Source organism: Thalia democratica, chromosome 7 (genome assembly GCF_965202585.1).
Source record: "Thalia democratica chromosome 7, ktThaDemo2.hap1.1, whole genome shotgun sequence".
NCBI classification, from domain to species: Eukaryota; Metazoa; Chordata; class Thaliacea; order Salpida; family Salpidae; genus Thalia; species Thalia democratica.
Window position 1 is genome coordinate 39,292,391 of NC_139171.1, and position 17,338 is coordinate 39,309,728.

Genomic DNA, 17,338 nt, shown 5'->3' on the forward strand with positions numbered 1-17,338 from the left:
TGATGTGTTTATTTTAGATCAAACTCATTATATCTAAATGTTTATAACACTCTTTTGATCCAAATTTTTAGTAACTGAAAATAATTTAATAGTATTTGGATTTTAAACTTAGTTACCGAAATCCAGAGTGAATTTTTACCGTTATTCATTCATAAAAAACTATCCTGGTAAACTAAAAAAACATATAAACTTAGGTAAAATTTTATTTTGCGTAAAAGTTCACCTTATTTTATTACACGAATTTAAAAAAAGAAGAGTTTAAATATAAATTTATGCGACTTAAACTAATCATAAAAACTATGAAATAATCAAAATTACAAATTTATTCTCATGTAAATTAAGTTTAGGTTTTTACATGAATACTACAAAATTACAATACAAAAAATATAATGAATAATACAAAAATCAGAGTTAGTATTTAAAAATTCACAGTGCTATAAAGTTATTTTGAGCAAGTTTTAGTTTATATTAGTTATTGTTGAAAGACTGATTGGTTTTATAAACTAACATATACACACTTGAAAAGAAACTAAAACTAGTTTAATTTTTGAACTTAAAGTAAAAAGTGTTCGAACTAGGCAACTCTGTTATTGGAAGCAGCAGTTTTATGATTTTAACTGATTCGAGAGGTCCATTTTTGACTCTCTTGTTTTTTATAAGCTTCTAAAATGCGGTCTTTCTGCGTTCGGCATTCGTCAACTTTAGCTTCGAAATACTGCTTGTCCGTCACCGGGTTTTCACCGTCAGCACAATTTTCATTGGTTAATACTTGTTGTTTGAAATGGTTGCAGAAAACTGACTTCCAAGTTTCCTGGAAATTTCTGTTTCATTTTAAAATAAAGTTTTTTTTTTCAAACCATTGACGAGTTTTCCTTATAAAGTTGTGTACAAGTTTACACAAAAACAAAAAAAAAAGTAAGTACTTTAGCTAGTTATACTGGCAATAAAATCAGTTTATAAAGTATTAACTGAGATTTTTATTTTTATAGTTTAGATATTTCAACTAGAGATTTTTAAACTGCATATAAAATCTGAATTAGATATCAAAAAACTATGTTCGCGTATAAAACTAAAAAGTTATGTAGGAAATAAAAAAATCTTTATAACTTGTAAAAAAAACATTTTAAACAAATAATAAAGTACAAACTAAATTTTTATAATTTTTATACTTAGAACAATAATCAACTCGAAAATTAGAAGGATGTAAGAAATAATAAACTCATTAAAAGCAAAAAAATGTCATTTTAAAATTTTCCAACAAAATATATATTTCATTCAGAAGTATAAATAAAATTTATACTAGTTAACATGTAAAATAAGAACGGTTAGATAAATTAAACACATTTTACAATAACATTATTTTTAAAACTTGGAGATAAATATTTCATGTTTCAGATATTATCGCATGCTTTTCTTCACTTAAATTTACAACTTGAAGTTTACAACAGGTGACAAAATATTACCAATTAAGTAAATACGAATAATTTACCAACTATGACATATAATTATACTCAAGCATGTAATATATACCTCCTACTGCCATGCAGAGTAGTTAATGATTTAGGAGGGCTTCCAATGTCTTCAACACTGTCCTGACCAAACGGTATGTAGATTGGCTTGTGTTCTTCAATTGATCGAGTCTTGCTGTTTGTAATCAAGAATGTACATAAAAGAAAATATAAAAACATAAAAATCAAATCAAGCTTATTGGTTAAGTTTTTCTCACAGAACTCAAAAGAAACATTTTTTAGTTAAAAACTTAAGAATACTACTCGTGCTTTAAATAGCTTTAAATTTTTGCTTTGCTCTAAAATCTAGAGTTTTAAAATAAAAAGTTTCGATATGTAACATCAAATTTTCTGCCAAACAATATTTCCTTAATATAAAAGATAATTAAATTTAAGATTTTTGATCGTTTATTTCAAAAAAAGTTGTGTTACACATACAAATTAATACTTTAAACGATTTAACTAAGACTCTAATATGAATATAAAAGTACTAATCAATACTTTAAATAATTATAATTATGAAAGAAGTATTTTGTTAAGCAATTTAATAACTAAAACAATAAAAAATGTCTATAATTTTAAACTAAATAGCAAACATTTTGTTTCCATTTTAATATATCCTTTAAGTCTAAACTATTTTTTTTTATAAAACTCTAACATTTTGGCTAAGATCATAACATCTATATAGAATCATAAAAGTAAACTTAAAAGTTAAAATAAATAAGGCATACAAAGCTTTTCTGAAAAGGTTTTTAATCTATATATTGCCATGTCACCTATAGCAGTTTCCATAAAGCGCACCTGTGCACAAAAGTATGCATAGTGAGGAATAATTATACTACAGGACGAAAATTGGTTGTTGAATAATAATTTAGTTCATTCGACTAAAAATTTATTTTGAATTCTATTTTCTGGTAATCTTTATTATAATTTATATAAATGCGGACAATTATATCTTTTATATATTTATTAGAGTGCTTTTTTTTCAATAATTCAGTGTGCACAATTCATACTATGATTTGCTGAGAACTGCTACATTGACTATAATATATGTCAACCAACTGCGTACTCATAAAAAAAATTCAACTTTTTATGTATTAAACATTCAAAAATATTAGTAAAACAAGACTATATGATAGTAAAACGAAGGATTATACTTATTTTCCAATTTCAAGTTAGTATCTTTAAAAGAACTAGTAACACCAAATTAAAACTAACTTGATTTTTGCGTCAAAAGTGGCAACGTTTAGCACATGTCTAAGTACCTTTAGTGTAGATTCAATTTTACTGCTGGTAAATAAAAGAGTGGCTCCGTTACAGTGAGCTATACACCTTAAAGCTCCTTGTATTAACTGCAAATTGTAAAATTTTGAGTATAGTTTGCAAACTCGTAAAAAATGTTTTTGATAAGTTAAGGGTTAAATAAATTTTGAACAAAATTAAGTACTGAAAAAATTACAATTTAATATTGTTCAAAAGTCAAACATAACTTATTATGCTTAGAATATTCCGTTAGGAAAATAAATTACAAAAAAATATATATATACTATTAAAATGTAAACATGGTTGTCATTTGTTATAAAATTAATAATAATTAAAAATTTTAATTAGTGTCTTAAAGAAATTTCTTTTTAACTAATTTTGTTGATATGCCTTAATCTTATAATTAAGCAGAAAATTTTGGAGTGTAGTTCTGTTGTTGCCAAAACACAACTATGATGTTCAAAAAAACTTCTAAAGTAAGTTCAGTTTGCGGTTTTTAGTCAAACATATAAGATGGCATAAGGGTCCGACATTTTCTTTACAAAAATTAACATTGGCTTTTACATAAAAGCTTAAAGTATTAACTACAAGTCAGTTTTTATAGAATATAAAAATCTTAATTAGTTATAGAGATATAGAGGTTATGGTAAAATGTTTCCAATACAAACGTATGGAGAGCAAATTTTTCAGGGTCAATTTTCTTGGAAGATTAAAAATTCACTAAAAATCTATTTTCTCCTTCAATTAATGAGCTAGAGACCTCAATTTTCAGGAAAAATTCCTTTTATAATATAAAAGACTTTTAATTTTGAGTTTTTTTAATATTAAAAATTTAAGAAAAAAACTTTATAGACGACTTTTTTAAATATTGTTTTTTAATTAAAACAGTTTCTATGTTAAACTGATTTAAATTTTAGTAAAAAATTTACTATGAAAATTTGAAGAAGATTGGTTAAAAATAAAGGAGGAGAAATATTTTTAGTGAAATAGTCTCTTTTAGTGTTTTTGGTTTGCGCCTTCCATAAGTCACCTATTGAGGTCACCTACTTTGATTGCTTATATCAAAGTTGCTTTGAATTTTGTTAAGCAAGCGGTTGAAAACGTCTGATAGCTCAGATTAAACAATACAAAATAACATCAACTTGTGAAAATCAAGGTGGACCTCCCTATGCCCTTTAACAAAAAAGAAAGCTAATATTTTTATAAAACTTGTTTAACAAACAAACTTAACGAAAACACAGAGCTGTTTCTTCTTTTAACAGCAAAAAACTATCATAGACAAAGATAGTCTTATATCAGTGTAAAAATTTACAAAAATCTTAAATTTAGAATAAGACATGTAGTACACCATAAAACGAACTATTTCGTATAAATACATGTACAATTTATTAAAAAAATAACAAAAAAAATCATTTTATAAACTTTTGTTTTCTTTAAATTTAAAAAGCCATAGTAGAAATACTAAAAATTAAAAAAATGTAACATTTTCTTGTATTTATTACATTTTATACTACATATTATATAATTTTAAACGATGATACAAATAAATCTTTTAGTTTACTTCATTTATTATGGACTTTAATACAAAACAATTTTAATATATTTGTAAGTAAGTAACTGACTAAAGAATTATACCTACCTTTTTTTCTTCAAAATCCATGTTTTGAAACATATCATATTTGCTTCCAACAATTATGAGTGGGATTGGAAATGGTTGGACTTCGTCATTATCCTGAAAGTTTATTTAAAAGTTGTTTATGAAATGTGTAAAATAAATATTGTATGCACTAAACATCAATACAAGCATATACACTAACTATTACTTTTCTGTCAAATCGTTGTTTTGTTTCTGATTTTATTACTTTTGGTATTTCGGGATTTCTTTTACCAGCTAGTTTTATGGTGAGGTCAACTTTTTCTTTAGTTGTGTTTATGAGGGTTTCCAGTGTTGACCACATCTTTTCTGGTTGTGACAAATCAACAACCTACAATAAAAACTTAAATTTCTTTTTTTTCACTTTAATCAAATACTTTTAAACCGCCCCTAATTTTTTTATTAAAAAACAGTAAAGTTTTATTTAGATTTTTAAATTTAACTGTAATCTCTTTTTTACAAAGTGTGCACAAGTTATAAAAAACAAAAGATAAATAACATTACATAAAATTGTAACTATGTTTTATTTGTGCTTATTTTTTCATTTAATGTAAAAACAGCTAAACAATTAAAAGTAGTAAAGAATAAAAAGAGTAAGTTAAAACCATATAATATTTATTAAAAAAATTTAGAATGGTAAATTCTAACTAAAATGTGTAATTTTAGCTACTGTGGTAATATAAAATACTACTGGAAAAAATGTTTTACATGTAAAGATAAACTATACTAGTAAAATAATACAATTCTTAATTAATTTGCTAAAACTACGAAATCTGATAAAACAAAAAGGTAACAAACTTAGTTTTATAATTGAAAAAACAAAAACAAAACAGCTAATTTTCAAAAAAACCTAAAATAAGAGTAATGTAAACATTTTATTGATGAAACTTGACTAACAAGCACGATTGTTAAACTTTGTATTGTGTCAGGGTTAATTGGAATTTCTATCAGCTTAGTAAGATGCGTCCCACCACCTAGTTCCCACACATGCCCTGTCATCTTGTTTTGCTGCAGATAAAATGTATTATTAAATAGTAGAAAAAGAAGAAACAGCTTAATTACTCATTTTTAAAATAATTGTCTGTACTTACCTCAGTATGTAATAAACATTTATAAATAAAGTTTATACTACAAATTATATCTTTATGACAAGAATAAGAATTAAACATTTATACCACCTTAAAATAAAGTTATATTTACTTTTATATATTAAGTGGAAAAACAGTAAACTTTTAGTTGTTTAGAGCGGAGGTTTTATTCATACAAATAATATACAAACTAAAATCAATTTGACCGAATTTGGGCTGAAGTGGAAAAAGTAAATGTTGTTTTGTATAAAATTAATACTTGTAAATGTTTTATAAATAAAGCTTTAATGCAATTCTAGATTAGATAAATTGAACTTTTCAAACTAAAAAAAACTTTTAGAACTAAAATTAACAGATAGGGTTACCAAAGAAATTTTGAAGTTTTTTCTAGGTTTTCTGAATTTGTTCCAGGTTTTTGAAAATTCAAGTTTTCTTTTCCATTTTTAGTATAAAATAAAATTAAGGTAAAAAGAAAAGATATTATTATGCTACTTGAAGGGCATAAGGGGATGTCCAATTTTGCTTTACAAAAAATAATATTGGCTCTTATATGAAAGCTTAAAGTATAAACAACAAACCAGTTTTTATAGAATTTAAAAATATTTTCTAATTTTTGAGATATTGTAATTTTTTAAAAAGCTTCTAATACAAAAGTATGAATTGAAAATTTTTCAGGGTCAATTTTCTTTGAAATTTAAAAAATCATCAAAAATCTATCTTCTCTTACATTTTTTGAGCTAAAACCTCAAATTTTCAGGACACGTTCCTTTTATAGTTTGAAAGACTTTGAATGTTGCAGTTTTAAAATATTATAACATAAAAATATGAGATAAAAAAAAACATAACAATAGGTGATTTTTATTTCTTAAATTAAAAATTATCCTGCATTAAATTGATTGAAATATTAGTTATGACCTACTGTGAAAACTTTAAGAAGATTGGCTAAAAAATGAAAAAAATATATTTTAGAGGAATAGTCTTTTATTGCGTTTTTGGTTTGCGCCTTCCATTAGGAACCTATTAAGCATATCGACTTTGATTGCTTAGATTTTAAAAGTTACTTTTAACTTTTTTTATTACTTTTTTATAGCTCAGATAAAACTCTTCAAAATAAGATCAACTTGTAAGAATATAGGTGGACTCTGCCCCTTTACGCTCTTTAAAGTGTTTTATAATAAATAAAATTGTAAATGACATCAAAACTTTTTTGTATATACCAGAGTTTTTATATAAAAAAAAATGTTAATATTTTACATGTAAAAATCGTTTAAAAGTCTAGGTTTTTCCAGGATTTTAGGTTCTTGGCAACCCTGAATAGATTTCTAAATTGCTTTTGCTGTAAAAATTTTGTCAAACAAAATTTATTTATTTAAAATTTTATAAAGAAGGAAAATAAACTTGATTTTTGTGTTGTACAAGCTTGTAGATGTAAAATATAAAGACTTTATGTTTAATAAAAAGTTGTAGGTGTACTTTTAAATATGAAATAAAAATAAATTTATAGTGTATTTCCAACAATGTCTTTCCTTGAAGTGAAGAAAAAACATTTTTTTTAAATGCAGCATGATATAGGGCTATATGTTAGTTTTATTAAAATCTACTAGACCTAAAATTTTTATGGATATAAATATATACTGAAACCCTCTATGTGAACCATTTTTTAAAAATCTTTGAAAGTTTACCTCAGGCTGAGAAACAAAAAAAAACTAAAAATACATTGTTCAACTTTTCTTTTTTTTTTAACAAAAAACTAAAAATAATAATTTAATTAATAATTAAACTTAGTAACTAACTTTTTAAATTTTAAGTTTTTCTAAACTTGATTTAAGCAAAAATTTTCAAGTGGCCTTGGGCTAACTAGCATGACTGCAGTTGACTGAATGGTATTTGTTTACATCAAGTACTTATACCACATTTTGGATAATTTCTTTGTGTCAGAAATTATCTTGTTTATATTTTAAGATAGATTTTTTTAATTTGATTTGAAGCTCTAATACCTTAGAATGTTGGCTTTCTAATCACTGGTTTAAAAGAAAACAACAAACCTTATATTATTTCTAATAGTAGGCTTGCTGTTGTGTTAAAGCATATAAAAATGTTCTAAGTATATTACTACTAGAATTTAACTACTACTTATTTTTGAAATAGTCAATAAGATAAAAAGTAAAGTAAGATTAAAAAATATTCAAACTTTAGTTCACTGGATCTTAATAAACATCTAACACTACATAAAAATAACTATAATTAAACAGTAGTATAAATAAAAAATCTCATGTGCAATAAAACTCACTGTGTTAGCAGACTTTCTTGCAAAAGTATATTCAAGTGCTGTTGTAGGTTTGACATTACTTGTATCATCTCGTGATAAAAACTTCATTATTGATGTTGTTTTTCCCTGTCAAATTAAAAACTAAAATTTAAATTCAGGAAATTTCATTTGGTGTTTTCTTACTTAATTTTTAAAAAGTTATAAAATCTGTTTGCTGTAAAATGTAACTAAAAAGTGTTTTTTTTACCACTTGAAACCAAAAAGATCTGACTTGCTATTTATTTTTTTATAGGCAACATTTTTCAAAAGTATAAAACATCAATTAACAAAGCTAAAAAAAAATTCACAAAGTTTCACTTGCACAATTTATAATTTAATATTGGTTCTGATACATACTTATATCTTTTTTAAGAAAATAAATTAGTTTAAATTAGATTTTTTCAAATCATTTTGCTGAATTTAATTCCTAATGAAAAATATTTTAATACATTAAAATCCATAAACAAATAAAAATGGACCAGTGTACCATAATATAAGTCAAAAGTTTTAAACTCTTTGTACAAAAATCATGATTTGCACTTATGTTTCTTAAAAAAAAAGACTTCAAAACTTGTTATACTAGTATTACCATTTGTTATTTTTTAGCTTACACATGATGATGATCCAGCAAATAGTACATATCTATCAGCATTTTTTTCTTTCTTCTTGTTTTCTTCCACTTCCTTAGAGGCTATCTCCCATATATTGGACATTTTTAAAATCTATTTGAGTTTACTAAAACCTAAGATTTAAAAGAATAGAATTAAATCACTCTTTTATCAACATACTATAAACTTTTTAACAAAAAAACCATTTTTGATAAATTTACTTTTTTTTAAGTATTATTACTATTTGTGTAATAATTTATTTTTTATGATACATTTAAATTTATTGTCATTTAACATTTGAAATAACACATTATGTTATAAAACTAAAATAAATGATTTACGTGGTAATAAAAGTATATATGTCAAGTATCTCAAGTTAAGTAAGTAAATTATGTCATTCTATTTGAATAAGATTTACAATTTGAAAATCCGCTCTGCGGTGAAACTGAGTAATTGTTTATTCTCAAAAATAATAAATTATTAAGTAAATTATGTCTATACAGTTTCAAAAGCTCAATCATTTTATGGTCGTTTTTTAAGTACATAAGAATAAAAACTACTGCTATATTATATTAAATTTAGGTAAAAATTTTATCCCTAATATCATGTATTTGATATCACTTGAACTTCATATATATTTCTTAGCGTTAAATTTATTATAAACTATGCTTTATTGAAGTTATTTTTTAAACTCAATGTAAAAAATTGAAAATTAAGATAAACGTGTTTGTACTTTAATAAAACATAAAAAGATGTTAAATAATAACTTAAACATAATCTAGCTACAATCATACAAATTAATTGTATTTTAGAGAAAAATACTTATAGTTTTGTAGCAATAAGTTTAAATGAAAGACCTTAAGTTTCTTTCTAACAATAATATGTTAAGAATACAGTGCTATTTTAATCACTTATAGTTTAAGTTTAAACAGCATTAAAATTTAAGTTTAAAGTATATATACTAATGAATTTATCTATTCTTTCAAGACTTTATTTTACAAACTAAGTTTCGGTCAAAGACCTTGTCAGTGCTTAATTAAATCTAAAAAGATATGTGTAACAGTCATGGAAAACAGCATTTAAACAATTAAATATAAACAAATTTCTACTCAAAGTTTTTACTTATACACAAAGCAATTTTTAATATTAAGATTGAATTTATGGTAAAGTTTAAATTTTTAGTTAAGTTTCAAAATGATTATAACTACAAGAATAATAATAAATGCTGTATGTAGCTTTCTTTTTTCTTCTAGTTAACTTTCAAAGTAAAAATTGCTTAAGTAAAATTGTAGTTAATGGTACTAAGTGAGCTTTAAGTTGAGATGCATTTTAATGTAGCTAATTTTAATTTTGCTGTAACTATTGAAAATTTAAACAATTTTGTGCTTGTAATAGCTGTGAAAATTTTTGATTTTGCTTGAATGCTTTTTATAAAAAAATTTAGTTAAAAATAAAACAAATTAAATTTTAATGTCAAGATTGAATTTATGGTTCGAAATCAATATAACAACAAGAGTAATAATACAAGCTATAAATAATAAAAAGTTGTAAAAATTAGTTTATATATAATTGTTTAAGTGCTATTTTCCATGACTGTTACATATCTTTTTAGATTTATTAAGCACTGAGGAGGTCTTTGACCAAAACTTAGTTTGTAAAATAAAGTTTTGAAGGAATAAATTCATTATTAACGTTCAGTTAGATATATATTTTATGTGTATATAACGTTAGATATTTAATGTTGTAAAGTTTAATAGTGTCATTTCTCATAGAGCTTTTCGTTTTAGAGTTTAAATTTTTCTTCTTTTTCGTTTTTAGCTCATTATAATTTTGATTTAGTTTGGGTATGCAACTCGATGACCGAGAGGTCTTTTTGTTATCTAGGTCATTGAACCAAAAAATTTTTGAACAATTTTATTTTTTTTTTTTTCAATAAACTAACAAACTATTTCTCCTCTAGTAGTTGAGATCTCTTTATTTGTTCTCTAAAAATCAAAACATAAAGTATATATACTAATTTAAAACCTTTTACCTAGTTTAAAGTTTTTTTAAGATAAAAAGTTAGAACAACACTTATAAAACAGACAGGGTGGCCACTGGTTTTAGAGAAATTACTTCCAGGTTTTCTGAATTTCTTCCAGGAATTTAAAAGTACACACTTTTGGGTCTATTTTTAGTTTAAGGTTAAGTTTATGATTAAAAATAGTCCTAAGACTAGTATACCAAATTTAAAAAGACACTGGCCAGGTTTTGTGGCCACCCTGAACAGACCATGTAGCTAATATTTTTCGCCACAGTTTTGCACTTAGTAAGGTTACTTACTTTTAGTAAAAAGCTATTTACCAGGTGTTGCAACTATATTATCAGATGTTTTAATTGCACAGTTAGTATTATAAGAACATTTTATTTAATTTATATTGTTGAAAGAATTTCCTTGTATACAAACACCATTTGCAATGTAAAATCACAACGTTTTCATTCTTTTTAAAACTGTTTATCAGTTGGTGCATTTCACAAAAATTAATCCCTTTTTAAAATTTAAATTTGTATCAAACTGTGTCCAAGTTATAAATATTACAATAAAACTAATAGAAATGTTTTAAAAAAAAATAATGTAACAATCATATTAGAATATACTATCCAAAAAGTTCTCAAGTACTTAAAATTAAAAGCATGTGTTTAGAAATATTTGATGCAAATGTTATATACAAGTATACTTGCTCTGTAAACTAGACTAGAGCATCTATAGACACCTCATAAAATATTTCAAAAAGTAGCTGAGCATAAAGGACAGGCAAAGTGTAGTGCTTTTTTTGATTATCTTTATACTATATCCGAACTCAAACATTGAGAAACCCTTTGAAGTTCTAAAGAAGTGTACTTGATGTGAGCCTTACAACTTACAATTGATACTAGTAGAACAATCAAAACCAAAATAAAGCATAGTAAAACTAAAACAAAAAGTAGTAGCAAATGGGAAAATAATTTTATTGACAGTTTATAAACTTGTTTACAATTTAACTTTTGCTTGAATAGCTTCTACTACCAAAAAGTCTCTCTCCACACCAACCCATTGACCATAGTTGTGACTTGTGAGCATTAACATTATTCTTTTGTTTTTTTAGATAACTTTTAATCAACATGTCATAGTTAATCAACATTTTTAAAACCCAACAAACTTTCTAACAAAGCACTATAATCTATCTCATACAGCAGTTTTACTTTTAATATTAACTTTTGAAAAAGGATAATTAATCAAAAAAGCTTTAAGTGCTGAAAAACTTATATTACATGAAAAATGTAGTAAGTTTAAGCCAAGTTCAAGCTCTTATTTAAGGTTACAATTGGATTTTGACATGGTGGTTAAAATTTTTAGAGACATTTAATTATATACTAGCATTCGCTTGTTTATAGCTGTTACAAAAAAACTCCCAAATTAAAAAAAAATCAATCGTGTAGTGATATTGTAATCGAATTAGAATAGACCAACTTAAAACAACATTTAAAACAAAATCAAATAATAAATACAAATTAGTTTCCATATGCAAAAGAATATAAAAAAAAAATTAAATTAATAATGTATAGATAAGTACTTTAATTGTGAAGTTCGCGCATGGTAAGAGAGGCTCTCTCTACCTCCACTTTACGTAGATGTCAATTATAATATAGTATCAATTAGGAAACTTTTGCCTAAGACAGCAAAATTATGATTTAAAAACTCAAAAATATCCATCGCACTACATATAGTAGTTTAAAAATTAATTTTGAATTTTTAAATAATTTTAGCAGAAACAAAAAAGAAATACAGTCTTGAAATAGGTGTAAAATATATTATTGTTACGAAGAAAATATGTTAACTCCAAAGAAAAGGAACAATTTGAAGTTTTGCACTACCAAAAACAAATTTTTAAAAGACTGTGTTAACAATGCTGTTTAAAATGAAGTAATTACGTTATTTTCGAGAAATATCTAATTTTGTATAAGCTTCTTATTCTACTATCTTGTCCTAGACCTAGACAGACGTTAAAAGGTATCCGTAGTGTGCGACTCAATAACCGAAAACCTTTTTCGGACATGAAGTTCTAGGACCAAACATTTGAGCGTCTATTTTTTGTCGTTCAAATAATTATTTTGCTACTTAAAATAAAGCATTAATAAAATAAAAAGATTTTTAAACACTCTAAATTGTATATTTAAGTAGAACTAAAAAAAGCTACTTCTGAAAAAAGTACTACTTTACTTAAATTGTAAATAATAAGTCGATCCTTTATAGTTTATACACTTACATTTAACTGCTAAAATTAATCTAATCATTATTACACTAAAACTTTTATTTTTTCGCATATTTTAAGATATATCGAGATTAACAAGCAATATCTAAGACGACGTGGTAAAATTAACTTTAGAAAGTATTTTGATCTAAGTTAAAGTATACTAAAAAATAATTGTATTGTCAGGGGCGACGCGTGGGGTGAAACATTAGAGGTGTTGTTGTAATTAGTCGGAAAAAAAAGAATAAAAATAAAGCTTACAAATAATTTTAGTTTTTGCTTTTTTTGTTGAATTTATTTGATAAACAAACATTCGACATGTCGGAGGTGCAAGCTCAATCTGTGTCAGCTGCATCTTAATCATAAACAAACTTTCAATACAAAATTGATTTGGATAGCTTAATGGTGGAGTTAATTGAACTTCAGCACTATGTGGATTAAAAATCATGATCTTGTGTTGTTCAAAATGCCAACAACGCGACAACAATCAGACAAGTAGTGACAAGTTGAATTCGAACAGGGAAAACTCGAGCGAAGAACATTTAGAGTAAGACCAGCATAGTTTTTATTTGATAAAAAGTAATTCTTTAATAAGTTGCAGTTTTTGCATTATTTATTCTTTTTACAGTTACTTTGAATGTTTAAAAACTTATATTTTGTTATATTCACGAATTAGTTTAGTTGTAATATAAAAACATACTTGAATAGTTTAGAATAAAATTTTTAAGTAAGGAGATTTTTTAGTTCTCCTCACAAACTAACAAACATACCTTGCAACGACACTGATGACTACTAGTGCAGCTTATATCAAAGTATGTGTTATACTTTCACAAGTAACTTATTAAAAAAACAAGCCCAAATACTTATTTTTTATGTTTAAAATTACAAAAAAGTAGGAACGCTTCACGATTTTGCGTGTCATCCTTGCGCAGGGGCCATGCTAATCTTCTCTGTATTGTTCCAATTTTAGTATATGTACTGCCGAAGCAAGTACGTAGAGTGATGGTACAAACTTCGTATATATACGCGTCGGTTCACCTAACTACGGATGTTTGCGTGCTTACAACTTATGACGAAAAAACGAGAGAACTGCTTTATGACATCACGTAGTTGTCTCGTTTGAGAGAAAAAAAAATTTTCAGCTAAGACTTTGCTAATTTGCAAGTTGAATTTTAAATTTATGGAAATGAATAGATCAGTAAACCACCGTATTGAAAATAAAACAACCATATTTATTTTTATGTTACTTTTTTGAAAAGAAATAAAATCAACCTCTTACAACAAGCTTTAGAACATTTAAAAACAAACAACTTACTAAAAATACTTTTTACAACATTAAATTGCTTTCAGTTAAACTAATAATAAAGTTTTCGTTTTAATTTATTTACGTCTAGTTCAACTTTTTCTTTAGTAATTTGAAATGTATGAAGTGTCTTAATTTTCATTCTATAGTATAGTAAGTATAATCCAAATATTCAGTTGTTACATTTCGAATTACAAAAAAGTAGGAACGCTTCACGATTTTGAGTGTCATCCTTGCGCAGGGGCCATGCTAATCTTCTCTGTATCGTTCCAATTTTAGTATATGTACTGCCGAAGCAAGTACGTAGAGTGATGGTACAAACTTCGTATATATACGCGTCGGTTCACCTAACTACGGATGTTTGCGTGCTAACAACTTATGACGAAAAAACGAGAGAACTGCTTTATGACATCACGTGATTGTATCACTTGAGAGACTTTGCTAATTTGCAATTAAAATTTAATTTTTATAGAAAAGTATACCTGAAGGGTACACGACAATTCAAATTACAATAATTAACACTCGGAAAATTCAAATTTCGACAACTCAAGTTCGACAGCTCACATTGGGACACTTCAAATTCTGACAGTTCAAACTTTGATAGTTCAAATTCCGATAATTTGAAATCTGACAACTCAAACTGGACAACTCACATTCGGATAACTCAAATTCCAATAACTGAAAATCCGACAATTTAAACTCTAATAATTCAAACTTCGTCAACTCAAATTCCGACATTTCAAATTCTGTTAATTGAAACTCCGAATATTCAAATTCCGACAATTCAAAACTCTCAACTATAATGCTACAATTCAAATTTAGAAATCTGACGATTCAATCTCCAAAAGTTTAAAATCTGACAATTCAAATTCTAACATTGTATTGCAAAAAGTGACATTTGAAAATCTTAAAATTTACACTTTTAATGTAAAGTATTGGTTTTTAGATATGTGATATTAAAGCTTAGACCGAGCTTTTTTTGAATAATTGCGTTAAGGAAATAAATTTTACATTAAAAATGAAGGCTGTTTGTTAAAAGTAAAATCATGTAATAAAAATATATTATTGTTTAGAATGTATTAACAAGTTTTTTTTTATAATTTTGATATAAAAAATAAAGTCATCATTTCAGTTTATACTTATAGAAAAAAGTAAAATAAAACTAAAACTTTGAGGATTTATGATACAAATATTAACCTATTTCAGCGTTGTTTTCAAACATATACATAACATTTTAAGCGAACGAATTTTGTAATGGTATTGTCGAACTTGAGTTGTCGAAATTTGAATTTTCCGAGTGTTAATTATTGTAATTTGAATTGTCGTGTACCCTTCAGGTATACTTTTCTATAAAAATTAAATTTTAATTGCAAATTAGCAAAGTCTCTCAAGTGATACAATCACGTGATGTCATAAAGCAGTTCTCTCGTTTTTTCGTCATAAGTTGTTAGCACGCAAACATCCGTAGTTAGGTGAACCGACGCGTATATATACGAAGTTTGTACCATCACTCTACGTACTTGCTTCGGCAGTACATATAGGGTAGGTCTTTTTATGGGTAGTATTTTATGGGCAATATTTTATGGGTAGAATTGCTGCAATCAATTATGCCCATAATTTGATGTGATGTCATTAACATTATGGGTAGTATTGAGATGTTGCTGCAATTAAGTTGCTGCAATTAAATGAAAATCAAAATACTGTCCAGGCCTTATATAAGTATTATGGATAGTTTTTGTAGTTTTAAATTTATAAACAAACAAATAAAAAATAACTTGAGTTAATATAAACCAATAGTTTGATTTGTACATTTATTTAAATTTTATTTTGTAAACTAACAGAAGTAATGGCTAGACTTATAAAAATATTATGGATAATTTTTTTAGTTAAGATTTAATAAAAAAAGGAACTTGATTACAATTAAACTAATTGTTTGATTTATAAGTATATTTATGTAATTTATACTTTTTATTTTAACAGAAGTAATGGATTGGCATATTTTCAACATTTTAAATATTTTTTTTGTTTAAGATTTTATTAGCAAAATTAAAATTGAACACACATAAATCAATTGTTTAATTTATAGTTGTATACATGTAATTTATATTTAGTAAACTTGTAGAAGTAGTTGTTTGGTCTCATGTGTACTATTTTATGGGCACTATTTTATGTGTAGAATTGCTTCAATCAATTATGCCATAATTTGATGTGATTTCATTTAATTAATGGGTAGTATTTATAAGTTGCAATTAAATGAATATTAAAATACTGTCCAGGCCTTATATAAGTATTATGGATAGTTTTTGTAGTTTTAAATTTATAAACAAACAAATAAAAAATAACTTAAATACACACAAACCAATAGTTTGATTTTTTTTTACACTTATTAAAATTGTATTTTGTAAACTAATAGAAGTAGTGGCTAGACATGTTTAAAGATTATACATAGCTTTTTTATTTAATATTTAATAAAGAAAATAAAAATTGAATACACTTAAACCAATTGTTTGATTTAAAAGTATATTTATGCAATTTATATTTTTTATACTAAGAGAAGTTATGGCTTGGAATATTATAAATATTTTGGATAATTTTTTAGATAACATTTTAAAAACAAAATTAAAATTGAACACACATAAACCAATTGTTTGATTTATAGTTGTATATACGTAATTTACATTTATTAAACTTATAGAAGTAGTGGTTTGGTCTATGTGTACTACTTTATGGGCACTATTTTATGTGAAGAATTGCTTAAATCAATTATGCCCATAATTTGATGTGATTTCATTTGAATTATGGGTAGTACTTAGATATTGCTGCAGTTAAGTTGCTGCAATTAAGTAAAAATAAAGTACTGTTTTAAATCAAACAATGGGTTTAAGTGTAATTAAGCTTTTTTTTCTTTATTAGATATTACATAAAAAACTATCCTTATTTTGTTAATAAGTCTAGCCACTACTTCTGTTAGTTTACAAAATACAATTTAAATAAATGTACAAATAAATCAAACTATTGTTTTATGTATATTCAAGTTATTTTTTATTTGTTTGTTTATAAATTTGAAGCTACAAAAACTGTCCATAATATTTATATAAGGCCTAGAAAGTATTTTATTCTTATTTAATTGCAGCCACATCTAAATACTACCCATAATTTAAATGAAATCACATCAAATTATGGCATAATTGATTGAAGCAATTCTACATATAAAATAGTGCCCATAAAATAGTACACATGAGACCAAACCACTACTTTTATTAGTTTACTAAATATAAATTACATGTATAAAACTATAAATCAAACAATTGGTTTATATGTGTTCAATTTTAATT

The 17,338-nt window shown here is 25.0% G+C and overlaps 1 protein-coding gene and 2 non-coding genes across 3 annotated transcripts; all 3 read right to left on the reverse strand.

Moving 5' to 3' along the window:
• Positions 1-308: 308 nt before the first annotated feature.
• Positions 309-8,563, reverse strand: LOC145840798 (cytoplasmic dynein 2 light intermediate chain 1-like). Its single transcript, XM_082948132.1, has 8 exons — positions 8,433-8,563; positions 7,804-7,908; positions 5,323-5,433; positions 4,589-4,756; positions 4,411-4,503; positions 2,727-2,860; positions 1,531-1,644; positions 309-821 (listed from the first exon to the last, which is right to left on the reverse strand). The coding sequence occupies exons 1-8, from the start codon at positions 8,532-8,534 to the stop codon at positions 614-616; spliced, it is 1,035 nt and encodes a 344-aa protein (XP_082804258.1). The 5' UTR covers positions 8,535-8,563; the 3' UTR covers positions 309-613.
• Positions 8,564-13,587: 5,024 nt separating this feature from the next.
• Positions 13,588-13,694, reverse strand: LOC145841778 (U6 spliceosomal RNA). Its single transcript, XR_014370155.1, has one exon. It is a non-coding gene; the product is annotated as a U6 spliceosomal RNA (small nuclear RNA).
• A 505-nt stretch (positions 13,695-14,199) lies between these two features.
• On the reverse strand, positions 14,200-14,306 carry LOC145841777 (U6 spliceosomal RNA). The gene has a single exon (XR_014370154.1). It is a non-coding gene; the product is annotated as a U6 spliceosomal RNA (small nuclear RNA).
• Positions 14,307-17,338: the final 3,032 nt, after the last annotated feature.